General features: G+C 43.7%; 1 protein-coding gene across 3 annotated transcripts in view; it reads right to left on the bottom strand.

Annotated features, from left to right (window-relative positions):
* Positions 1-6,250: 6,250 nt before the first annotated feature.
* NKPD1 (NTPase KAP family P-loop domain containing 1) overlaps positions 6,251-27,067 on the bottom strand; it is a 97,507-nt gene continuing 76,690 nt past the window's right edge. For all 3 annotated transcript variants that reach the window (XM_085625609.1, XM_085625610.1, XM_085625611.1), the window contains one exon: positions 6,251-13,674. In XM_085625609.1, the coding sequence (XP_085481735.1) occupies positions 11,972-13,674 (1,703 nt within the window). In that variant the 3' untranslated portion in view covers positions 6,251-11,971. The remainder of the gene's footprint in view (positions 13,675-27,067) is intronic.

Here is a 27,067-nt window from a genome sequence, read left to right on the forward strand (position 1 = left end):
ACTCTACACCACTGTGCTACTCTCCACTCTATGCCATTCCACCCTGCGCCACTCCACTGTATGGTATTGCAGTCTAAGCCACCACTCTGTCACTTCACTCTACGTCACTCCAATCTACGCTATTCCTCTATACTCTACTCATCAAAACGCCACTCTATGCCACTCCACTCTGCACGTTTCCACTCTATGCCACTCCACTCTATGCCATTCTACTCTGCGCCACTCCACGCCACTCCATTCTACGCAATTGCAGTCTATGCCACTTTGTGTCACTCAACTCTATGCCACTCCACTGTATGCTATTCCACTTTACGCCACTACACCCTATGCCACTCCAGTCTGTGCAGCTCCACTCTATGCTATTCAACTCTACACCACTGTACTGTATGCTACTCGACTCTATGCCACTCCACTCTAAGGTATTCTACTCTACAACACTCCACTCTATGCTATTCCACTCAATGCTACTCCACTCTATGCCACTTCACTCTAAGCTATTCCACTCTACACTGCTCTACTCTACACCATTCTATGTTACGCCACATGTTCAATGCTATGCAACTCCACTTAGCAGTTTTCCACTCTATGCCACTCCACTCTAAGCCACTCCACTCTATGCCACTCCACTCCACGCCGTTCCACTCTACATTATGTGACTCCACTACTCTCTACACCACTGTACCATATGCCACTCACCTGTACGCCGCTCTACCCTACGCTATTCCACTTTACACTACTGGATTCTCTGCCACTCTATTCCACTCTACGGTATTCAACTGTCGTCACTCCCCTCCGCGGTATACCACTCTATGCCACTTCACTCCATGCTATTCAACTGTATGGTCTTGAGTCTATGCCACTCCACTCTACTCCATTCTAAGACACTCCACTGTACGACTCTCCACCCTACAACACTCTACTACATTGTACTCTATGACAGTCCACTTAACAACACTCCACCTTACGCTATTCCACTCTACATCACTGGACTTTCCACCACTCTACTCCATCCCACTCTACGGTATTCCACTGAACGCCACTCCACTCTAAGCTATTCCACTCTATGCCACTCCACTCTGCTATGATTTAACATGCTATAGATGATGTAATATAAAAGGGTATAGCAGTGCATAGTGAAGCTGCGAGTTATAGTTAATGAGGTGTGGCTAGCGAGCTACAAAGCATGTGGTTACAGAGGTGCACCAGCTATAGTAATTTGAAGGCGGTGCGTACATTTTACATATAAGGGGAAATATAGTTTAGTACAGTTTTTTATTTTTTACATATTGAATTATTTTTTAAGTACGCTATAGTACACTATATTTCCCCTTAAAACTCAGAATGCAGACTAAGGGTAAAAAAAAATCAAAAATACAAATGTAACAAACAATTGTACTGCACTATATTCCTCCTTAAATATAATTTAGTTGTTTTCTTTTAATTTTTACATTATATTTATTTCAGTATTGTGGTACTTCCTAGGTAGTACCGCAGTACTTAGTTAGCTTTTTAAAAAATATATATAAAATATACATATTTTTCCCTACCTATCACCACATAAAGTGGTAATAGGTAGGGAACACCAATAAAACTTACTACTTACCTATTTAAGACCCTAACCCAGGACACAGCACAGATGTGGTCTAAATAAGATGACTGTCTTTAACTTTTGTAATGGCAGTCATTAGCAAATCATATACTGCCTTGTCATTTGCAAGTACTGTGATATACTGCAAAATTACTGTGGTAAACAGTAGCCCAATATATAACTAGGTTTTTGTGCCTTATGTGCCTGAGTCACAATGTCTAACTTGCACTTTCGTGTAAACTTACGATTGTTTGCTATTCACAAAGACATTTTACTAGTACTATCTTTACAATTGCGAAGTCTCCGTACATAAAAAGATAGCCCTGAGATATCACCAAGGTTCTGTGCCATATAACTACAAAACTCCTGAATGGATTCTCATGAAATAGCAAAAATGATGCTTTCTGGACCATCATCTATTTTCCTGCCAAATTTTATAAAAATACGCTCAGCCCTTTTGCCTCTATGGCTGATTTAAACAAGCATTTGCAATGCAATAGGTCTCGCATTAGGAAAGTTTGAGCTTTTTGTATTGTAAATTGACTAATTTTTTATTTATGTGTTGGTATTGAAAATATTGAAATTACTAGCTTTGTCATGTACAATGTCAATAATTTTAACTGTTGCAAATGTGACACCTATAGCATTTGTAATGCAATATGTGTTGTATTTACGTGATTTAGATGTATTGATATTACAAAAAACAATGGCTTTTAATTTTTGCAAATAATTAATACTTAAATAAAAGTTAATGTAAATTATAATGGCAATCGTTTAAACTTTTGTTAATAACTCTTGTGAAGATTATGTTTAGTGTATTTAATTGCGCCTAAAATCCAAGAACAGAAGTTAAATATTATCATTTTTTTTGTGCCATTTGTAATAAAGCCTAAATATTGAGAGAACATATTAGAGCCAGTTGTTGTTGAATGGTTGTACAGATTGATACTGTGGTGGCGGTGAGTGATGTTGTGGTGGTGTCGAGTGATGCTGTGGCGTTAATTGATGCTGTGGTAGCGCATAGTGATGTAGTGGTGCCCTTGAGTGCTACTGTGGTGGTGCTAAGTGATGCTGTGGTGATGCGATAGATAGATAGATAGATAGATAGATAGATAGATAGATAGATAGAGTGCAATAGTCCGATAGATAGAAAGATAGATAGATGAGATAGATAGATTAGATAGATATATTAGATAGATAGATAGATAGATAGATAGATAGATAGATAGATAGATAGATAGTAATTATGTAGAATATAATTATGTGGCACTGAGTGGTTTTGTGTGGAGTGTATGTTGATTTTAGTGGCGTGTAATTATATGGCATTGAGTGTTATTTTGAGTGTATCTTGCATTGTTTGCATTGTAATTAATTGGCACTGAGTGTTATTTGGACTGCATGTGGCATTGAGTGTAGTGTAATTATGTGGTGTGTAATTATGTGGCGCTGAGTGGTATTTGAAGTGTATGTGGCATTGAGCGCTGTGTAATTATGTGGTGTGTAACTATGTGGCACTGATTGGTTTTTGGAGTGTCTGTTGTATTGAGTGCATAGTAGTTATGTGGCATGTAATTATGTGGCTCTGAGTGGCATTCGGAGTGTATGTTGCCTTGCCTTGTATTTCTATCGTTCCTTAAACCCTTAGAGGCAATTATTTTATTTTAACTGAAAGGATGGTAGTTAAATGGTGTTTACGGCAGGATGGTCGTTAAATGATGGCTATGGAGAAGCTGTGTGCTGAAAGGCAAAGAGAACACAGGCATGAAAGTGAAAGCGAGGATGAAAATTGAATGAGTGTGGCAGGATGGTCGTTAAATGGTGGCTACGGAGAAGCTGTGCTGAAAGGCAAAGAGAACATGGGCATGAAAGTGAAAGCGAGGATGAAAATGGAATGAGTGTGGCAGGATGTTAGTTAAATGGTGGTTACGGGGAAGCTGAGTGCTGAAAGGCAAAGAGAACACATGCCAAAGCTGGAAGAAAACACGAGATGCGAGAGGCATGTGTGTGTGGCAAACACTGGTGGGGCTCAGAGCATTCTTTTGCTGCCTTGATGCCTGTGTGTGTGAGCAGTGGGGCTGTGTGTGTGAAGTGCCCAAAGTTGCAAGAAACCATATGGTTATTTAAATCCTTAGACGCAGAATTAATGGAGCTAATGTTATCGACCTTAGAAGGATGAAAAGGGAATGAGCGCGGCATATGTTAACTTTGTAAGCGCAGAAAGCGTGCAGGGCAAACTTATTATTTTGGTTGTTTGAGACTCAGATCTGGGCAAAGCTGCAAGAAAACACGGAGGAGGTAGGGCGGGCTGTGTGCTGAAAGGCAAAAAGAACACGGGCATGAAAGTGAAATCGATGGATGGCAATGCGTCCGTGAGACTAGCCCTGTGGTGGGGGAGGGACAGTTGTGAGAGGCGCCATGAGGAAACAATCTCTCGCAATGCTGTGGTGGGGGCGGGGGAGCGGACCCTTTGAAGTATGATGCCGAGGCTGTGGCTACACGTGCACGCGCCAGTGGGCTGAAGCGCTTCCCCAAACGGATTGCATGGCGGCACAATGCACGTGATTGTGCGCGTGCTCGCCATGCAATCCACTTTTGGGAGCACTTTGAAATGCCCCTCTTACTAGAGTCTCGCATAGCGATTGCGTAAACGCAATAACTAGGCGAGACCTAAAAAGGAGGTGTTGAGACGAGTCCCTATCAGGCTCTCCATTTTTGCCATCACCCACAGGGTGAAAAAAAATCTTAGCTCTGCAGCAGTACCACCCCTCACTGCCTGTGATGAAACTCACTATAATTCTTTCACAGGTTCATCATTTTAGAACTGCAGCATTTTCAATATTATATACTACGAAGCCATAGTAATTGCTCATTTATGTTATGCAACTAACAACAATTGATAAATCCAATTTTCTGGGCTTGCTGTAGGTTTAATGTTACTTGTTGTATTTTATATACAAAAGCAATCATGCAGCAAATTACCACTCGGGTGGCACCCTACACTAAGCACAGATTTTAAGCTGGATTTTAAGCCACGCCCTTAGTTACATTGGCCACGCCCCTTTGAGAGACCCCCCCCGCCCCCCAGTTTCTTCATCCCACTTAAAGCCCTGGGTATCAGGATAATAACTTTGTCGCAATCTTCCCTGTGAGGTCAATCCTTGAGTTGGGAAATAAATACAATCTCTTATCAGCGCCCAGAGAGCAAAGACAGAGCTCAGTAGGTGAGTGTGGTACTCAAGTGCCTTTAGTCTGTAGGTTGCATTTAATGTTATAGCACTACTTGTAGGAACACGGCATCCTAACAGGGCTTCAAAGGATCAGACTTAGACAACAGGAATGCATTCCTCGTACGCATATTCCACCTTTTCTCCCTTTTAAAAACAAGAAACGCATGTTTTGAGAACCAGCTCATGAGGATGTTTGTTGGCAAGTGACAAGAAAGATGTCGGCTTTTGTGGCCGAGTGCTGTGAACCCGTCAGGGCTGAGGTAAAGGGGCTGGCACTGAGGCTCCTTAATATAGATAAATGTGTGACCGAGCCTCGGGCGCTTCCCTGCTTGCCTCGGGCACGCTGGCATCTCGGAGTTAACAGCCCTCTCCGGAGCAGGTATTTTTGACCGATGATAAAATATTTAAGGGGAGGCTAACCTTGAAGGCATGTTTCTAGAGCTCAGCTAGTTAACGGAGGCCCAACAGTCCCCAGCCACCCCGGGAGCCGCAAAACATGTTTGTTTACAAGTTTATTAAAAAGGCCACGGCATCGCTGCTGGGTGATGTTTAGGAGGTGGGAGGGGTGTGTTTTTGAAGGCAAGCATTACGGGCGTCTTATTAATTAAATAACAAGGCAGGGCGATTGCTGCTTGATGCTATTTGGGTGGTGGCAGGGGTGTTTTTCATTATTTAGTATGCACGTTTAAAAAACAAGAGAGGCTTGTTGTCAAAGGGAAAAAAGTTGTACTTACAGGATGCCTACTCGCAGCATGCCGCTTCTTATGCCCTGCAAGAGTAAACACTAGCACTTGTTTACTAAATGATGACATAATGTCGCTCTTTTAGATTAACAACACTGGTGCACGTGAACAACGACGGCCGCAGCCCCTCCCTCTGCGCTTTAAAAGAAGTAAAACAAGAAGGGCTGGGCGAGAAGGGAGGGGGGAATGCCAGCAACAGAGGAGCCCGCGAAAGTGAAAGTGATCGTGATTACGATCGCTACGGAGTTAAGACACATGGCACTGCGCGCGTGCACGTTCACGTGCACTGTAGCTTTAGGCCACGGCAGCACTTTGAAAAGCCCAGATATAAAATGTCTCTTCGAGCCTTTGGCTCGCGAGACCTAAAAATGTATGGCAAATGCATTGGTGAAAAAATGTGTTTTGGGACCTCCCTTTTTTCTGTGCACCCCCTTAACTAATCAGAACTAAACTTTGCTTCATCCAACAATGCAGAAAAAGCAATAGGTCTGCAAAGTTTTTGGGAGATTTGCCTTACAGGCACAATGTTATTACCGATCAAAAATCAGAGGAATTCCTATCTCTGGGAATCCTAACCTAAGTAACTGCAGTGTCTACCACAACTCTGTAATGTGTGGGTGTGGGTGTGTGTGTGCGTGTGCAAAAAGGATATCTGTTTCACAATTAAATATTAGTATGCAGGTAATACCAGATATTTATATATATATTTATTTAGCAAATTTTATTAAGCGCAAACTTGACCCGAATTTATCAGATCGCTTCACAGAGTTTGCATAGTGGTCATTACATGAGATACATTTGGAGTAGATAAATATAGGGACAGTATGTAAACGAAGTATTCAAAAGACATTAGGATATAGTTGCAAATACAGTGTTGATATGACTCAGTACAATAAATAAATTGAGACTATCTCATACCTAGGTAACCAAATGTATTCATATCTACATATTTACAGCAGACATAATCATATAGAAATCAGCAGTATCCAGGGACCTGCGATTGAGATGGTTAAGTCATATGCGCACAAATTTAAAAATCAAGAAATCAATTATCAAGATGACATAAAACCATAAAATCAGTAGCAGGTCATGAACAGTACAAAATAGCCAAGTTCATAAATGCTGTATTTGATGATAAGTCTTAAGTTGATCTCCGTCAGAAATATAGTTTCTGCTTCTCACAGCTTGCACCAGCCTCCTTTTGGCTAGGAAAATCTCTCCATGTCATCGTTGATATGTCAACAGATCAAACTTTTGGATTTAAAACTGAGTGTTTTAGGTAGTTGGGGTATGTTGGCAATTCCACTCATTAAGCCACTTGTGGTACCCTCGTGCAACACTTCTAGATGAAATTATTGCATCACATTCAATTTGGGATATAAATATTCAAACACAGAAAATACTTTTTTGATTTTAGTTCATTAAAATAAATATTGTCATAAAATGTAACATTCCTGCAAATTCATGCATGAAAATAAAATGTTTATCAATGTAACTGCATTCAAAACCCGCAGCCCATTTACTACAATAGGCATTCTCGGCATCTAAATACACTATGTAAACATGTCATGCATGCTTCACATTTGTTGAGAAATTTATCTAAATCTGGTCGTTGTAAATACACAATGCCCGTCATATTTTGTCTAACATCTAGTTAAAACATGGTGCACAATTTATTTAACTCATTCAAAATTATTCAAAGAGTTAAGTGAACACATTTCTTATTACCTTTACAATATGTCAAGGACTTTAAGATAAGATGGTATTGCCACATAATGAGTCAAAGTGTTGAAGATTCATTTTACAGTAGTTACATCTTGGAATTCACTGTGCATGCCAAGCCTTGGAAACAAATACAACATTTGTTTAAACGTGGCGGGTCATTCACTTTATCTTTGAAGGTAACATCCAGCCATCCTATTCAAAGCAGCATCCATGCTTCGATCTGACAGGCCCTCTGTGGCTTGCTTGGTGCAGGCTCCACTGAGGGAGCTCACTTCAATGGCATGCTGGTGGCAGTCTATGACACTCTGACAGCTGAAGTGTGTTAACTCAGTATAGTCTGCACTGGCCCATCCTTCCTGAAAGTCGTGTGACTCTGGCATAAGGAAATCCCATCTTAAAAATGTAGGGTCTGAGGTCAAAGGCGATTTCAAAATACAAGTATCTGATTTTTGAGGGTCAACTACAAAAAAGTTCTGGAATGTTCAGTGACAGTTGGGGAGTCCAGTTCAAATCATTCTTGAATGGTTGTCTGTAACAGGGTTATGCCAAACGAGTTTTTAGTCACCTCCTTTCGGTAAGAAAATACTGTGGCCTTTATGTATCAACGCATTCCATATGGACACAGAATGGGCAAAACCATTTAATACACCAGAACCTAATTTCCTGAACTACGACTCTCTCAACTGAAGTAGTATGGGGAACCTGAGCAGCGTAATTTATAATTAAAAGCTCCAAATTTCAGTATGTTGAAAGATTTATTACAGGAATTCCTGAAACTAATTTGATTAATGTAATCAATTCCCTTAAAAGTACCCTTAGACGGGACCTGAAGGTAAGCTGAATTCTTCTATTAAAAAGACTCTAGTGAGCATTTGTATACTTCTCATAGTTGCAGCATATCGCCCAAACAGGCGATATTGCATCTTCTTGTTGAGGACTGATCAACAACCCTTTCTTTGTAAGAGGTAACAAGGATGATTCAGGGTCTTATAGATTAATAGCCTTTCATGACATGGCTTTGAAAATCTTTTGTAGACTTATTTTATGAAGCTTACGGGGAGATAGTTGAGGACCGATCCTGGAGCTGGCTTTTGCCCTAAAGGAAGCACCCAACAGCAAAGTTGGACCTGTGTCCTGTGGTATGCCACACAGACGTAACACTGCAGAGCGACTCCTATGCCTTCTTTGTTGACATCTAACCAGGGTTCCACAGGGCATATTGGGGGTGATTGTGGCTTTGAACGAGGAGCACTGATGTACAAGAGTCGCAATTGAACCAGCTTGAATGATTGCACTTTTCAGCGCCCACCTTGGTAAGGAGGGCTCAATAATGGACACGATTGAATGGCTCAGTAACGGATACGATTGACCTTTCGCAAAGCTATGTCTTGGCCTCCTTATTATTTGCACTATTTCGTTCTGATTTACCTAATGCACTTCCTGTGATTCATACACTGCCTCCTGATAGCCACAGCTGCGGCCGGCTCAGATAAGCGTGGTGGGGCGGGGTGGGGTGGGAGGGGTATGAAGTTGACAGACGACAGAATAGGTATGATTCTATAAATAAAAAATACCTATTCCGTCGTCTGTCGGCTTCCCCCGCTGCCGCGCCCCACCGCACTTACCTGGGCCGCCCGCTGCTGGTAAGCCATTTGAATGTTGTGGTGTACGACAACAACTTGGTTTCATTAGAGCACACTGCTGTCAGCCTTCCATAGCAATGGCATGTTCTCTCCGACTGCTGCAAACCTAATTCAACCCTTAACCACCAAGATGGGATTTTTGGAAGGTAGACGTCTTCCTTTATATACAGGTTGGACGGATGTAATCTTGATATATTCCCCAATATAGCAATCTAGAGTGCTTTTTAGGAGTAAAGTACGTTGGAATGCTCGTTTGGAATGGGAAACGGGGAGCGCATTGGCATCTCTGAATGGCCTGTTGTATGTTCATTGGATTGTAGCCTTTCATTGCGACCAGTGATTTAAGCATTCAAATAGAAAGTAGTCCCTTCTGGTGTGTATGGTATGTCCCTCTCATCCTATGTTTTTCGCATGATTATATGTATTACTGGAGGGATGTTGGAAACTGGTCCTTTGCTTACCTTTATGCACTGATGAAAGAGGGCCTGGCCCTGCATGAGGTGAGACTGTGCATGATGAGAAGCCCTGCATGTTCCTTGGAGTGAGGAACACTCAGAGAGACTTGACGGTCCAGAGAGTGAAGCCAGGAGCGACCTGTTCTGTCAGGGTATCTCCCGGCCTTTAAGAGGGTTGCTGTGCTAGTCACGAATACTTTGCATGTACGAGCACCACAGAGTGATCTGGTAGCCTGCTGTGGGTCCGAGAACTGGTCCTGCCGCTGCTCACGCTAGAGCAGCGAAGCCACATTGTCAATGAAGAGGGAGCTTGATCTGCACAGAAGTCTGAACTTCCAAAGGCAAATCACGGCTGACGAACCAGCCGAGAGGGCCACAACCTCCACAGATGTGATTCCACTGCACAGGACCTATCACCCAGACACCTTCCAGTGATTCTTGTCCCAAAGAGAGGTTGCTACTGAAGCCCCTGCAGTGAGAAACTGCGACTGCGGAGAGCAGGGACATGAGCTGCACCAACCGCACATCTAAATATACAATGGCCATCGGGCAGGTAAAGCAGGCTTAACCTGCAAACGAAACAAGGGACTAAAGGTGTGCACAGGAATCTAGTACAAGGATGTAAGACTTTTTGCCTGAGTGAAGGACTTGGTGACAACTGTTGAACTGAGTTGCACATCTTACCTGTGGGGTAAGTAGAAGTGATCTGCTTCTAAGCCTAATTAATGTTCATTCCTGCATTACTGTGTCTGTTGACCGACTGTTCATTTCGGAGCTCTTGTCCCCACACTTCCTCTCTGAGAAGTCTTTGACTGCTCGTTCTCGCTACCCTGACAGTCAGGTTCGGAAAGGGTTGTACTTATCCCAGTTTTCAGAGCCCTACAAAAACAGACCCCAGGACATCAGTGGCAAATGAAATCAACCACCACAGTTGGAACTCAATATCTTTTCATTGCCAGGTGACCTCCCGAACAGTGTCTAACAGACCCCTCCCAAAAAGTCCCACAAGCAACATTTTCATCTTTTATAGGGCAACTGAGTTATCTTATTTCGTATCTATTTAGAAAGAATCTTACTCTAAGTAAAGTATGGTTACCTTTTATGGACATACGGTTGTGTGGGGACTGGTTATCTCCTTAAACCTTCCAAAGCTTTCAGAAGTACTGTCTACTCATTTAAACAAGCATTGGCATAGCCAATAGGTCTCGCCTTTGGGACCGTATAAGTGTTTAGCCATGCAACAGTTGCATAACTAAACACTTATAAGGTTTTAACTGCTGCAATCTATTGAAGCCTCACGGAGAACATCAAAGCGGCCGTGAGGCCAGGTAAGTGATCGCCATCGCGAGCAAACATCAAAGCGGCCGCGCGGCCGCAAAAGTGTAAGTAATCGCGGTATAGCGCGACGCGCACGCCTGCGCACATGCACTGTGGCTCTAGGCTGGCCTGGTAGCACTTTTTGGAGCTCTCACAAAATATCTCGCCAGACCAGCGCATGCGCTGGGTCAGGCGAGACCTAAAAAAAATAGACTAGCAGGCACGTCTATTTTGTATTTTTGGAGCTTGTAAAACACACAATGCAATGGCCTTTAGGCCCATGGTAGTAAACACCAAGCCAGCCGGTTAAAAGACCTCAGGGCTAGCTGGGTACACAAGGAAGTGGGCTCTCAAATTTTCCTGACTGACAGAAAGGTGTTGAGAGTGAGTATGTTCTATTCCTGATGGTTCCATGGTTAGAGGTTTGGCCATCAAAGTCAAAGGGTCAGTGCCCAAGACTAAGAAATGTATTCTGGAATGGTGAGCCAGAGGATATCATTAGATCAACATACTCTCTGCAATGTCTAAGGAATATTTTTTTCGGAATACAGGACGTAGTCGTAACGGAAGTGGCATTTGAAGCCCTGGAAAAGAATCGTGAAGTTGAAACTGGATTTTCCAGAGTTCCAGTACAGCCACTGGAGGGTTCACAAGATAGGTATGGCAATTTTCATTAGAATTTTCCAATGGCTTGTTGAACTTTCTGAATCATATGAACCTGGAATTAGAGTAGGCCTTCTCAAAATGATTCTTTTCAGTCTGCACTGGCATGCATGTTGATACTTAGGCCATGATTCAGGAGGACACTGAGGTTACTGGCTGTGCATTGGTGTCCACACATAGAGAGATGGGTGGGTGTAGAATTCACTATCAAGTGTAGCCACAGCGTAAACATTTCAGTTCTTCTGCCATTTATTTCTCTGTCCTTTCCCATCATTCCTTCAGTTGGATGGGTATTTTAAGTTATCAAGGTGAAAATGGGCTGCCCGAGGCCTACTGGGGGTTAAATAGGCGGGCTTTGAGCTCAAGGTTCATTCACATTTTTTTTAGAGAAAAGATAGCCATTTTATGATGTGTATTATGCATCCGAAGTGTGTTTGGCAGCCATGTCCAATGCAGCAAGCAAACCCATTAACAGTAAGCTCACAGGATGTTCAATCTTTGTACAAAAGAATGGCCCATGTGCATGAAGGAGATCATAGTAGAGGATATGTGATGTCAATACGCAATCAGTGGATGTAAGAACCATCATATTCAATCAAACTGACAGTCCTCATTTATTCCTTATCTGCTCATCGCTTTCTTCTCTTTTTTTCTCCGCCTTGTCCTGCCAGTCCTTCTCAAGGTTGTTGACTCCCCGTATCAAGCCCATCTTATACTTTATGGACTTATCAAGGCTTACTGTGCACTTGAGAAAGCTTCTAGCATCCTGTACTGTAAAGGGAAAGTCGATTGACAAAAACTTCTGAAAGACTTCAGGATCAGCATCTAAATCCAATATATTTTTTAGGCTTTCCTTCATTGAAAACAACTCTTTCCTACCATCCTTGAAAATGTCCCACAGTAAGCGTCCTTCAAAGTCTTCACTGGTTCCAATCTGTTGCTCATCCTCAATACACTGGAGAATCCAGCTCAGACGACATGGCCACTGATTGGACAAAACAACCCATGCAGTAACTAATTTTGGAGTTAATGTTTTTGACAAGACACGGTTCAAGACTAGAAGGTGGATGGTGACTGGGATTGTGTTGACTATTCTTCTCATATGAGCAATGCTGTCTGGGATGTATTCGTGGAGATGCTCCTGATCGCTGTACAGCACATGGAAGGCATCCTGGATGTACCTTCCAGGGCTGGGTGATATTCCACTTTCCTCTTCTTTTTCCGTTTCATCCTCTGCTGCCAACTCATCTCTCAGCAGCTTGGCAGACTCTGCTATGCCTGTCTTGGTTCCCCTGTTGACGTCATTTCTACAGGGCCAATCAATTAGGTCTTCAGTTCCTTGCACTGCCTTCCGTAGGAGCTGCAGTTTGTTTTTGGTGCCCAAGGGGGGCACCGAAAAGGGAAGAGTTACAGTTCTATTCAAAAACATGTAGCCATTGTCAGCCATTCCTTTCATGGAGCTGGCGCTTTCCAAGCAATTTACAATAATACTGGGGTCCACGACTAGAATGGAGATAAAGGGGGCGCTTCTGTCTGAAAGCAGGGTGTTCATGGCATCGAGAACCCCAACTACCTTGTCCGGAGCACACAACTCTAAGCTGGTGATCTGTAAGACTATCCGTATCTTCTGCCTCTGAAATATTTCCATGCACTTTACTAAATTTGTGATCACTTCAATCTCCTTCTTCACCTCGCTCATGAAACCCATTTGCGTGCTAAATTTTTGGCTGTTTATCATCCTCTCGATCTTCTTTTTCTGGCTAATGACCACATTTTTCCCTACTTTAAAAACTGTCATGAGCAACCCTGAGCCTGAAATAATGGCAGCCGTGCTCCCGAGAACTGTGTAAAGATTTCTGGGCTCCTCCTCATTTTCCTGATGGGTCCAAACCGGCACAAAGGTCAGAACTATTCCCACCACAAAGACCAGAATGGCAAGGCATAGTTTGACACAAAATGACTTTTTGCACGCCCACTCTTTTCCATCCAAATCTGGGGCACGCTTAGGCGGGTTGCCTAGTGCATTGTAAAGCCCTATTGGCAGTGCTCCAAAGTGACTTCGAACACGGTCACAAAGTGTGGTGACCAACCCTGCCCAAAGTCGGTCGCTTCCAGCATACTGCCAGGCACTGAATGGTACAAACACAAACTGGATGTTCTTCCGTTCAATACTCCTGTCTGTGATCAGGGGTTTGTAGAACAGCAGATGCCACAGAAGCCAGAGGAACCCCAGGCCTTCCGGCCTCCTTGGCTTCTCGCGAGATGCGCGGTATTCTTTCTCTTCGATTCGAGACACTTCTTCTCTCATACATTCTAAAAATACAAAAGACAAAAGAAAAGAATGAGCTGCTTATAAAATCTTACCCGCTTGTTTGACTATTATGCAAGATTTCTCCTTTGTTGTAGTTATAATCATTTACTGTACACAATGAGAAAAAAGTTCACCTTTTAGTTTCTTAGTTTGCACACTAAGGGCCTCATTATGAGTGGCTGGATTTTGATGGGGTGATAATTTAAATTATAAGTACGACCAATATGAGCCCCCCATCGCCCCCCGAAGCTCTGGATTCTTTTCCAGGAAGATTTTCACCTTTCTGCCGAAAAAACCAAATACATTGTCTGCCTTCTTCCACTACCAGTTGTTCGATTAAGGTGATAGGGAAGAGGGGGTGTAAGAGGGATGTTAGTGGTGAAGGGCATACATGCGCGTAACCAGGGGTGTATAATCTGCTCCCTCTGAGCTGCTGAGGGGGACAGGTGGGAACAGCTGCTTCCAACATGGCCTACCTTACAGTAAGCCTTACAGACCCGGTGTCTACAGGCCTGGAATTATCAGGATTTTCAAACCCAATAATTCTGAGCCCGGACACACTTGTAATTGTGACTTGACTTGTTTCACCCAGAGGCATCGCTCCTGGTGTAATAACCCAACTCATAACGAGGCTCGAAGTCCTCGCAGAAACATGCCCACACTGAGCACACGACCTTAAATAACATGTACACAATATTTACATGCTTGAAATGAATACACTATACTTGATTTGTTGAAAACCGTAAATAGGCAGCAATGCTATGTTGTAGACTGTGAATTGTTCATCGCTGTTTTGTCGTTGACCACTAATAAATAGCCAGCCTGTGGTACCTTGAAGACCATACAAGACATGGCATGCAATTGGTATATTTTAGATCATGCATTGCCTGCCAACATTCAATTGTAAACTATTAATGGTGTGACATTCTATATTTTATAGCCCATAATCAGAATCATTTGACCGAACCTTGTTTGCATGTTCTGCAGCTTGTGGCCCAGCCCTGACAATGATTTCATTATGTCTTCAGGGACCCCATTTTCTTATGGAACGCCTGGATTAAGAGAGGCATGTCACCCTGCATAGAAGGGGCATCCATATTCTCTATATCCCCAGAGCCTAAGGATGCCTCGTCGGTTGTCAGCTGGGTAGGAGACACCCTGCCATGGAAGGTGAGTTTGGGGCTGTCAGCATCTCCTTGATGTTGGGGAATTTGGGAGGTTTACTAAGACTGATTTTCAGTCTCATTAAGTCGACAGGGACCCCTACATTGTTGCTTGTCTTTCACCAGGCCAGCATCGACAGCGCAGGCCCATTAGGTTCAACCTTGCTCCCAGCTCGGGTTCAGGGGGGACAACAGCACTAGTGTGGGTCCACACATATCTCTCCCATCATGCCTGTCTTGTGAAGTCGTCTTGCACCTCCTGCCCAGTCTCTGTACACACCAAGCATGGTCTATGTCGTAGTTTTTGCACTGACATCCCCTGTCGTCTCTCTGCTCACCTGAAGGTAACTTTGGGGGGGGGGGCTGGGAGCCGAATCTCACTTGCCAGTGGCTCACAGCCTTACCGTCAGGTCGCACCATTTTCATCAGCCTCCCAGTGGGCTTCAGCCATCCCTGATACCACAAATGGGGTGTGCCAGGTCCTGAATTGGTGCTGCATTTCTCGTCTGACTGGGGGGGCGGCGAGTGTGGGGGACCTCTCAGCCCCCGAGACATAGCGCCAGCCATCTTGATTTTTCAATGTGTAAGGGGGCAACACTCTGGTTCAGCTGCTCTTTCAAGCCTTCAACTCCTTGGTTCCTCACGGTAGCCATGCCCCGCTACTATTATTTTCTAGGCCATATAATATCTGTTCATGGTAGGTTTTTGATCATGTGAAGGCAGCCAGAGTCGCCGCCTTTACTTTCCTCTCCCCACACTATCCTTCTGTGGTCGTTTCAATGCTGAAATCAGCCCAAACCTCTCTTGTACCCCATCTCACAGCTCCTGACTCCAAATTGTAAAAGTTTCACTCTCTCCTCTGTCACACCAATATCACTCACCTAGTCATCCTATTCTCAGTGGAATGCCCACCCTTTGCATTCTGTCAGCCATGGTACTGGCTATTCGGAAAAAAAACAGCTTCTTACTCCTTCTCTCCCCCTAACTACAGCCTGCCACTGGTTGTCTCTAAAATCCTTGGTCACCTTGTTTTCAACACGACCCCTCACTACTTGGATCAACAAAATGCCTGGGATAGAGAAAGTGACCTTTGTATCTCAAATATACTACAGGAACCATGACCATTGTCCCTGGTTATATTACTGAAAGTGGTAAGACTGATGTTAACCCCCCCCCCCGTGTAGATTCATTGGAAAAGATAGAAAGGGCGCAGGTGACTTAGTTGGGAAGAACATGACTTCATGTAATCCAGGCCACAGCAGTTCCTGCAGTGTAGGCCCTTAGGGTGGTCAGCAATCCTTCAAGGCGCCCCATTCAGCTTAAGGCCAATGAATATCTGTGAGGTATGGGGAGTGTCGACGTTATGGAGGGAACAGCGACTATGGGGGAAGCAAGATGGTGAGTCAGCAGACATGATCTGGCCTGCCAGCTTTCTTCCGGTGCTTGTGTTGTGTAGTGGGACTCGTGGAGACTGAGAGTGGCGGGGTCGTAGTAACATAAGCCCACCTCTTAAAGAGGAAGTTGTGGCAGGGAAGAGTCTCTTTGGTCCTGCTCTCCTCGCCATGCCGCCCTCGTAATCCTGCAGCCCCTCTTCAAAGGTTTCGCAGAGGGGACTGCTCGTAATGGCAAGGACACTACCCCTCCATGCTGACTCAGTTCTGCTTTCTAGGTTGCAGTTCACAAAGGTATTGAAGTTGGTCTTGGGGGCAGTGGGGATCGACCTGGCTAATTTGAGCTTAAATTAATTTCCCATCAGCACAGCCACTTCAGCTGCTGGTTCAGGTTAAGATGCACAGATATTTCAGAGTATGGGGAAGTGGAATTTGAACTGTTTCAAATGATATGTTCGCCTCGACATGGTTTAACCCTTGGTAGTTGGGCAATCTTGTGCCCTTTCTCTCCCATACCTTCTCTTGTTTGTGCATCTACGTGATATGTCTCCACCGTACGTCTTGGTGCTGGTCCATACCTAGGGGTGTGGGCCTGGGAGATGTATCAACTTTGTGAGTTTACTGACCGAGCAAGGGAATCTGGCTTCAGGAAGAGGTGGTATGGCCAAGGAAACTTGCACCTCAAGATTCTGTGAATGGTTGTGAAGGTTGTTGGGGTGTTCCGCCTCCGGTTCTGGGTATTCTCTACTTAGAAGGTAATGATCTGGATGAGCCCGGTTGCAGGTATTTGTTGGAATTATTAATTGCAGAATTGTCATGGTTATATGTTGGTTTCCCTGATGCAGGTATAGTATGGTCCCACATAGTCCCAGGGTAGGTGTGGCTTGGCGTTCTCTCTGTTCAGGCTCTTCACGAGTTTGCAAAGCGCCTAGACAGAAAAAATGCGAAGGCTTCTGAAGACACCTCGAGTTATATGCATACCCCATGGTTACCTCAGGGGGCAAGGTTTTAATACACGATGGGCTGCATGTTTCCCTTGCAGGTAGTACCATGTTTGTGTATGAGCTGTTGCAGCTTGTTGGGACCAGATGGTAGGTGAACCATGCTGGCCTCTGGCGAGGTGAATTTATAGTTGGCGCTGACACTTCTGGTCACCTTGATATCTCATAGGAAATAAGGCACATGTAATACCAGTTTCACATGGCCCTCAAAGTGGGTGTTTGCAGTGTATCAAAAACCTTTTACTGCTGAATGTGCTCGTTAGTCGGCAAATTACACAAAAAGAGATTTAGCATATTTCACTGGGTCCAGCCCGGATTCCAGGCCACGCTCAATAATAGTGGCTGATCCTGGAGCTGGCTGGAACCCCCTCATTTCCTGCACTTACAGGGGCATGGAGGATTTTTATGGCTGCAACGTTGGCCTGAATTCAGGGGATGAGGTATGTGGAGGTAATGCATGCATGCACACCAGGCAAGTGTGTTAGATGCTTGTAAATATGTAATAAAAAGCGGGGAATATCTTCTGCCATCATATCCGCTCTCTGGCAAACAACAGGGTTATACCCAATTGACCCTTTTAATACCTGGGTAAGGAACAATAAAGAGCAAACAACAAATGGTACAAAAGGAAGAAATAAGGAAATAACTTTGGTCAAGAGCACGCTAATTAACTCTATATCTAGTTTATTAATCTAGACAGATTGTATCAAAATATTTGCACTTTCCTGCATCAAAAAATGACAACGGACCTTGATGAAAGCAACAAAGCAAGAAATACAACATTACAAATATACATAAATTGAACATGTGCAGAACGTCACAAACATAGAAAGACTTAAACACACAAAAAAGTTAACCCCTAAACAAACATATAATTTTCTGTTAGTGTCCTCCTAATAATTTCAGGACGAACCACTGGAAGGTAGTCCACAGAGCGCGCTGCGACTCAACAAATTATTGTCGGACTTTCTCAGCACACTCCACAGTGAATAACCACACTGTGCTTATTTTCAAGGACTCCTCCTTCAAAACCGGGTCTACGCAACTGCGTTTCGGCCATACAAACTCCTCGGCCTCCTCAGGACAGGGTTAATACAAAGAATGTACACACAAGGGGTAAGGTGGCCCAATGGACGCTCCAACATGCGGGTCATCCGGGTCCCCAGATACCCAGAAGGGTGCCGAACCTTCCTGGCACAGGCAGTCCTCCCTGATCACGCTGGATGACTTGTTTAAATTATTCCAATACGATCGCTACTTAGACAGATGTCCGGCTAAGAAGTCCGGAACACACAGCCACTCCACTCGACAATCCTTAAGGCGCCGGTCCGCTCTGACACTGAATAATTAGAGTTCCTGACACCTGTTCCAAGTTAGACCTCTCTACAGCTGATAAGCAGGAGTCAGCTGTACCTTATCTATTCTCTGTCTACTGTCTGTCCCGGCCAGGGAACCCTTTAATCTCTACGCACCAAAGCAAAGGTCTGATGATATATGAGATAAAGTAACCCCTGCCATTCATTATAGGAATATGCAAGTAACCGAGGCCATACAGAAGAACAAGGCTGAAGGCTGAGCTCTCTTATAAGCTTATGGACATTCAAAGTGATTTGCAAAACCCTTTTAATGAACGGCAGAGGGTATTTTATTCCTTATATTACATGGTTACGCAATGATCTCTCACACAAACTGCTTAAATATAAAGTGTCTTTCTCCTTCATGTTCATTGCAGACAAAAACAATAAACACAGAATCTGATATGTGAAATCAAGCATATTTAAAAAGCAGTTAGTTATTTTAACAAAAATATATCGGAATTAAATTAATATTAGTCTGATTGAAATCATACTGTGGCACAGATTGTGTAAAAACATGCAGAGATTGTATCACTCCTGTAAACACCAATATCAAGGGGAAAAATCAATGTTGCCATAAATATCTCTTTTCTACTGATCATGTTTTCTTTTTAGAGGAAAACATCAGAAAAAGGAAAAGCTAGTTCTCACTTTCTGTATTTCATATGCAGCTGCGAGACCTGCTTTTCACCCTGGTTGCTGGATCTATCAGTAGGCATTGTGACATCAGAACTCAACTGTAATAACTAATTACAGTTGTGCTGTTACACCAGTTCTTTATTACAGGTGACTAGATGCATCAAAAGTGGCCTGTAACTGAAGGTGGGCGTGTATACAGAGATATAGTAGAAGAGCAGATGACGTTCAATTCCTGTCCCTCACTGTTAACTACTGCTGACAGCACACTTCCTGCCTAGTCTGAACAGACATCAATCCACCCAGTTACTACTTGGAAATAGAAGTCAACTCTCCTCAATGTGGCATCTCACTACACTGTCGGAATTAAAATACATCTTGTTGAATAGACTCTTTTCACCTCTTTGTTCTATGCATCTATAGGCTGTTAATCGTTTTCTTGCAGAGTCTCCTTTAAGCATCTCTAACCTTTCTCCAAGCTTTGTGGTTCACTTTCCAGATTTTGAACGCCTCCTTGCCAACTCCATCGTCACTATTGAAAAGACCATGCACCCCTCTGTTACACCATATGACGGCCAGTACCCAGAGAATATTGAAACTACAACGCCAGCTACACAACAGATAATCTCTTAAAAATTCATGTTCCTTAGGGCCAGATGTACGACCGTTTTCATCTGTCGCAAATGGGAAATTGGGCTGTTTGCGATCACTAAAAATGGTTGTAGCATGTACAACCCTAATTTGAGAGTTGGTAACCCATTATCGACTCGCAAAATAGGGTTTGCGAGTCACTATTCGGAAGGGGCTTGCCATGGGCGTCCCTTTCTGGTAGTGATTCGCAGAGGAATATATGATTGTTTTGTGGACACAAATGCGATCGTAAAAGAATCAGTTACCACTTTGGTGGTATGCCATTCTCAAATGGTGAATGTATGCAAAAATATTTTTAAGAGCAGGCAGTGATCCCATGGAAACTTTTGTACATTCCATTTCACAAGTCACACATTGAAAGTCGTAAAACGTCACAATTTGCAACTCGCAAAATGGAATGGTCATACATCTGGCCCCTAATGCCCATTCTGCAAGTACCAGTTTACCTAATAGGAGCCTGATGTACTATCTCTGTTCACAATCCAGGCTTGAGCAAATTGCACATTGACTGGTTTTGCGAATAGAGATACAATTTGCAATGCGACCTATGTGCTAATAGATTGCATCCCACATTTTCCATTCGCAAGGAGTCGCAAAATGATTTGCCTAAAATATTAATTAAACAGGTCACTAACTCAGACCCTTTGCGATTGGTTACAAACGAGCGGATGGTGGCCTGCAAGTGAGAGGAGGCCACCGTCCCTGCATTCACATTCCCAAATGGGAAACATTTCTAGTTATCAAAGTAGTCTGTGTCCCTTTAAAGGAAGAAGTGCTGTTTCGTTTGGAAAGGCATTTGGAGAAACATACAATGGTACCCTGGGCCATCCTCCTGATGCTGTTTGACACAATTCCTAAAGGAGAAGTTGTTTCCCTAAGGACAGTCTTCTCTTTGCAAATAAGTAACCACCTGGCACATGCATCAACGTGGGCTTTTGCGATTCCTTAATTGCGATTATTAAGGAATCGCAATTAAGAAATTGCAAAAGCCTATGCATGTAGGAATCGCTATAAAAATAGCGATTCCTACACATTCCTTAATTGCTCATGCAATTTCAAGGGTGTCAAAATGACACCTTTTTGCACCCCTGAAATTGATCTGTGCACATATCTTGCACACACACATGCCCTAAGGGCATGTGTGTGCGCAACATGAAACTTTGAAAAATGCACAAAAGTGCAAAGTTTTTGCAAATTACCATGAAGTTCAACTTCATGGTAATTTGCTCCCCCTATTAGCGAAATCACAATTTTTTTTAACTTTAATGCATTGCATTTAAGGAATCTCAATTTGCGATTCCTTAAATTGCGATTTTTGCATTTGGGATGATGCCCGTTTGCGACCGGTTTTTCGTTTGATGCATGTGCCTGCACATCCTTTCAGATGTCGGTAAATTTGTAACAGATTTGCATCCTCAGCTTGGGTCACAAGCCACTGATATCACTGGAACTTGCATGAAACTCCCCTCTCACGCCTCACCTGTGATTCTAAATGGGTTGCAAAACTGAAATTGTGATCCAGAAAGTCTTTTCTGACAATCCAAGTGGGTTCGTACATCGCACACCAAATGTTTGCATTTGCAGACCATGGGATTTTGAGTGTCACAGGGATTGCGAACACGGAAGTGTTTAGTACATTTTGCCCTAGATTGTTTTGACTCAGTAGGAGCAGAGTACCGGCTCACATCATGTTTACATTTTTTTTCCTTAGTTTAGTAATCTAGCATCTAACAGGGATGATGAGACAAGAAGCACAAAAACAAATGCGAATTAAAACACAAAGGAGAAGGAAGAAAAGGGAAGGGGCTTGTGCCCTCACCAATCAGCACTGAAGCTGCATCCCTGCCCCTCCGTAGAACAGCCTTCAGACAATTTTCTGTCATTTTAAGCTGCCCTCAAAAGATCACGGCTGGTAACTGAGACTGGAAGGGCAGGTATCTATGGCTTGCACCTTTTAAAAGGATATGGCGGATGACGTGTTTGCTGGCTAATGATAGGATATGGAAGCATGACTTACAGGAATCATTTTCAAGGCTGTCTCAGCAGCAGCTGCTGCAATAGTGGGCTGGTCCTGAGAGCCATCCTTTTGCATCTCATTAATCATGCAGTGTTCCATCCCACCTCCTTATAATGCCCTGCAAACAGACCAAGCCACCAGGAGGGATGAAACTTCCTCTGCCAGCAAAGGTGTGACACTTCCACACCCATTCTCAAGAGCATGCCGCACCCTGGCTCATCAGAGTACAATCGTGTCTGGCAAGGGCGTTCACAGAAGGTGAAGCGGCTTCTGCTTCTCCACCCTCTGAGCTGTGACAGTTTCATAGTTACTTAGTGCCTGATTTAGACTATGGCAGATGTCACAGTAGTGCCAATTAAGGCACCTACATTGTGATGGGTGGCTGCTAAGTTTTACTCATCAGACTTTTTTGTTTTCCAAAAACAAACTCCCAAAGTGGGAATTTCTTTTTGAAGGACAAAAAATACATGATCCTGAGATTAGTGGCGTCTCCTCCGCAATGGCAGAGAAGCATCGCCCCATCGCCTGGCGCAGAGCCAGCAAACAAAAAATGAAACAATGCTCTAGCATGCGGCCGGCGGCGTCAGGTACGTTTTAAAAATTATTATTTACCTGTTCCGTGCCCCCGCGCTGAGTCTCCCACTCCCTCCATCCGCTCACCACCCTTTGTTAGTGTCAGCCGCCACTGCCTGAGACCCTGGGAGTTTTTTGCACTTGGGGCAATGTGAGTTCACAGCTGCCTGGGGGCAACACATTTATTCTAATATGGAGCAAAAAGGTGCGCAATTAAGGAAAATGCACTGCATGTAGAATATGGGCCCCGGTGTTAACCACCCACAACTCCTATACCACCACCAGGCAGCCTTAGATTTGGCAAAGTGCATGGTCTGCTTTAAATGTATGCCCCGGTACTCAAATCAGCCTGGCTTTTCATCTCCAACCTTACCTGCAACAGCTCTAACTACACACCTGCCTGCTACACCTAACAACTTTAGGTACCCTAGACACCTACTCATCCGAGAGAAGTCTGCAATGTCTCTTTCCAAGAACTCCCATATTGAAACACCTTATCCATGGACCGGAGAGCCATGACATCTCTACATTCTTGCCAAAAAGGTCTCCTTCATACCACAAGAAGACCCTAAACAATCAAATGCTGTGCACCTTGTTGATACCCAATGAGCAGAAACAGTATGAGTGACCCCCTGGGCAGCATCCCTGTATATAATTATGTATAATGCATTTATCAGTTTGTACCCACCAGATCTTCTCAGACCAACTGCTACCTCTGATGATGTGGACTAATGTGCATTACTTTTTATCAAGATTACCGCCACATGCCAAATCTCAATCGAGGCATCAAGATTAAAAAGAGCTCCGATGCGCCGACGCAGCACCATTGCTAATGGCACTGTAACAATTCCTGCACTTTATTGAGGTCTCCCCCTCTATTTTAGAAAACTTATCGTTTTATTGCTTCTGTATGTTTTAAAACTGCTTCATCTTTTAAAGCTGTGCTGTGCTTATTGCAACTGACCACGGTTTTACACTTCAAACCGCAATAGGAATTGGGGAAAGCGGGCTGTGTTTTTAAATACAATTGAATTTGATTTCTAATATACAAAATATACCACTTAACCGATTTGAGGAGGGCGGGCTGTTATTACAAATATCCACTGTATTTGCACTTTGCGCTTACCTGTATCCACTCTTTCTAGGAGAGTTGGACCAGCAGTAGTGTGTGGGAATTTCGGTCGGTTTTCTAAGTGGGGCCGCCAGTTGAATTCTCGATACCAGTCAATTTGGCCACCACATGGCAAATCTCAATCAAGGCATTGAGCTTAAAAAGAGATCTGATGCGCGGACACGCCGCTGGCACACCAAAGGCAAGTCCGTCTGCGCCTGGATGGGGCCAGGAACCCTGCTTAAAAATAGGATAGTCTACTCAAGCTTTGTTCTCAAAGGCAAGTTCCACACAATATCTGTTTGCTCTCTTGTGTTATAAAGGAAGAGGTATTTTGACCAACAATTGCGGTTTTGATCCAAAGATATACTGTGTCACTGCATCTACAGACAAACACATGACTTCCCGCCGCACCTCCTTCAAACTATTTAGCATCAACTACCACTCTTTAGTTCACCATCAATCTAATATTTTTGGTCTCATCCAAGACCACCTACCCGATATATTGTTCCTTACTGAAACTTGGCTAGGGCAGTTCACAGTAGCAGAGCAGGCATTAGCACTTGCCCCGTTATATAGAGCCAAAGGCAGAGGAGGCGGCATAGCCACTGTATATAAGTCGGCTATTAGATGCTGGCTGGCTCCATGCACAATTCAAGGCAATGAAAGTGCTTGGTTCAGAATTTCCCTCAACAACAACTTCACTTTCACAGGGCTGCAAATTGATCGACCCCGGGCCCGTCTAAGGATTGCAGAGAAGCACTCAAAGACTACCTTGCCCCTCTAGTCATAAAGCAATCTAATTTCAGCATTACTGGTGATCGGAACCTGCACTTTGACTCAGTTCATGACAGCGAAGTTCACAATTTTCCGGAGAACCTAGCAGCCATGCAACCGTCGCAATTAGTTTTAGGAGCTACACACTCTGCCAGCCACCTTCTAGACCGTTTTTCTAATTTAAGCAATTTATGTGTTTCCGCTCTGTGGCCCATGTCCTGGACAGACCATTACATGGTACCCATGACTCTCAATATCGCCCTCCAAGAAAGCACCACGGTCACCAACACTATTATGAAAAGACAATGGCAGAAATTGAATCTGCAGGAATTTGGGAATTGTATCCAGACTAATCATCGTCAGTTAGACTCTAATGTGCAGGCTGTCGAAAACAAGAAAAAGACTAGGCTCATCTCTGCCCTTGAAGTTTTTATCTCCGATCATCAAGGCCCGGTCAAAAAGAAACACTCGGCCCTATGGTTCAATGAAACTCTTGTTGCTGTAAAAAGACAGCTGCAAAGTGCTTGAATGTTCCTGGAGGAAGAGCTGTGAAATTCCTGTCAAAGAGCAATATAAGACATTCTTAAAATCTTACCATAAAATGATCAAGAAAGCCTGTGCTGACTTCTTCTCTAGCAAAACTTTCAATATTATGAATCCGGCCCAAAAAAAGTTTACCCTAGTCAACAGCTTAATGAAACCGTCTCTATCAGCCGAGCCCATTGAGGCTTCTAACAGTCACTGCAACAAAATTGCAGACTGCTTTGATGGAAAAGTCAATTACATCTGCTCACACTTTTCTTCAAGTGATATGCTCGCTTCGTTGGATAGCGTTTGTCTGTCAGAGGCCTCAGCGCAGAGGGCCGAATTGAATGCATTCCCCCTATTCAATTCTGCCTCCCTATATTCCCTCTGCAATCAAGTAAAATCATGCTCCCCTATGATCCTGTTCGACCCAACCTTATCCTAAAACTCCAAGACCTCTTACTTCCATCCTTTACAAAAATCATCAATCTCTCGCTTATCTCTGCCACAGTGCTGAGAGCCTGGAAGCACGTCAAAGTAATACCCCTACTAAAGAAATTTTCCCCTAACCCAGCCAAACCAGAAAACTACCATCCCATCTCTAACCTACCTATTTTAGCCAAGGTCGCTGAGAAACATGTCAATAGCTTACTGACAACATTTCTGGAGAAGAACTACATTTTGGACATTTCCCAAAATGGTTTCAGACCTTCTCATAGCACAGAATCTGCACTCTTAGCGGTGTCAGAGACACTTTCCAATGCCTTAGATGAAGGCAGATCTTCGGCCCTTATTCTGCTGGATTGAACCGCTGCATTTTACACAGTGTCCCATAAGATGCTCCTGCAAAGATTACATGATATGGGGACAGTCCTAACCTGGTTTACATCCTTTTGAAGTGAGCGTTCCTTTCAAGTAGTATCTCCTCCATTTACATCTCACAATTTTTCTAACATGGGGTGCCTCAGGGGTCCTCGCTGAGCCCAATCTTATTTATGATTTATGTTCAACCTTCAGCGCATGTGGTGAAATAATTTGGGATCTCAGTGGTATCTTGCGCGGACGATACCCAACCTATTCTTTCACTTTCAGCTAACGCAACTCAAGACATGGCCAAACTTCAGAAAGGAATGCTTGCAATTGCAAAGTGGATGAATAGTAAATGCCTAAAGCTAAACGCTAGCAAAACTGAAATCCTCATGCTGGAAAAACACACCCACATCAGGGAGACCACTGGTGGCCGGTAAGCTTTGGACCCCCCTCCCAAGCCCAAACCGGTCATAAAGAACCTAGGCCTATGGATGGATGATACTGTCTTTCGAGTTCCAAGGCAGCTCACTTGTAGATGCCTGCTTCGGTCTCTTGGGAGGCCTTGGACCAATCATTGGGTTTTTTGATCTTCTGATTAGGCAGACTATCATTCAATCACTAATTCTGTTACGTATGGACTATTGCAATGTCAACTACCTAGGGGACAACAAATCAGCCACAAAAAGGCTCCAGATCGCTCAAAATGCTGCAGCTAAGCTGCTCTTCTCCCTTCCAAGATTGTGTTCAGCCTTAGGGCTCCTCCAGAAGATAGACTGGCTCCCTGTGGATAAGTGTGTGGTTTCAAAACCCTGTACATTGCTAACAAAATCATACATTCTCAAGGAGTTCACATCCTTGCCAGACTACTTACCCCTTACCTGCCATCCAGGCCCCTCTACTTAGCTGACCTCAATCTAGCTGTCTTCCCCAGAACAAGAGGTAAAAGGCAGGAGGGCACTTCTTCCGCGTAATGGCTCTGGCTTTATGGAACAAACTGCCCTTTCACCTCAGGGAGCACAAAACCATCTCAGCTTCAGGAAATTACTTAAGACATAGGTTTTTACAACTTAGTTTACTCCATTATTAGGATCCTCCCTTTCTGTGACAGTATTGTATGTGTACCATGCGTTCATGTTTTAGTGCTGGGAAGCCCAGTTGCTGGGGCAACTATACTTTCTACAAGTCTTTTTAACATAACATAACATGACATAACATAAACATAGTCAACATGGAGGATATCAGGAGAGCAATTGTATGTCACCTCACTACAATATTTTAAGGAGGACACATGATGAGAATCCTAAAGGGTCATTCAACGTTCTACATTACTTGTCTGCTCTCAAAACCCCTACCCAATCAATCTCACACAGAGATGTCAGAATCTC

This window comes from Triturus cristatus, chromosome 9, assembly GCF_964204655.1.
Source record: "Triturus cristatus chromosome 9, aTriCri1.1, whole genome shotgun sequence".
In the NCBI taxonomy this organism is placed as follows: Eukaryota; Metazoa; Chordata; class Amphibia; order Caudata; family Salamandridae; genus Triturus; species Triturus cristatus.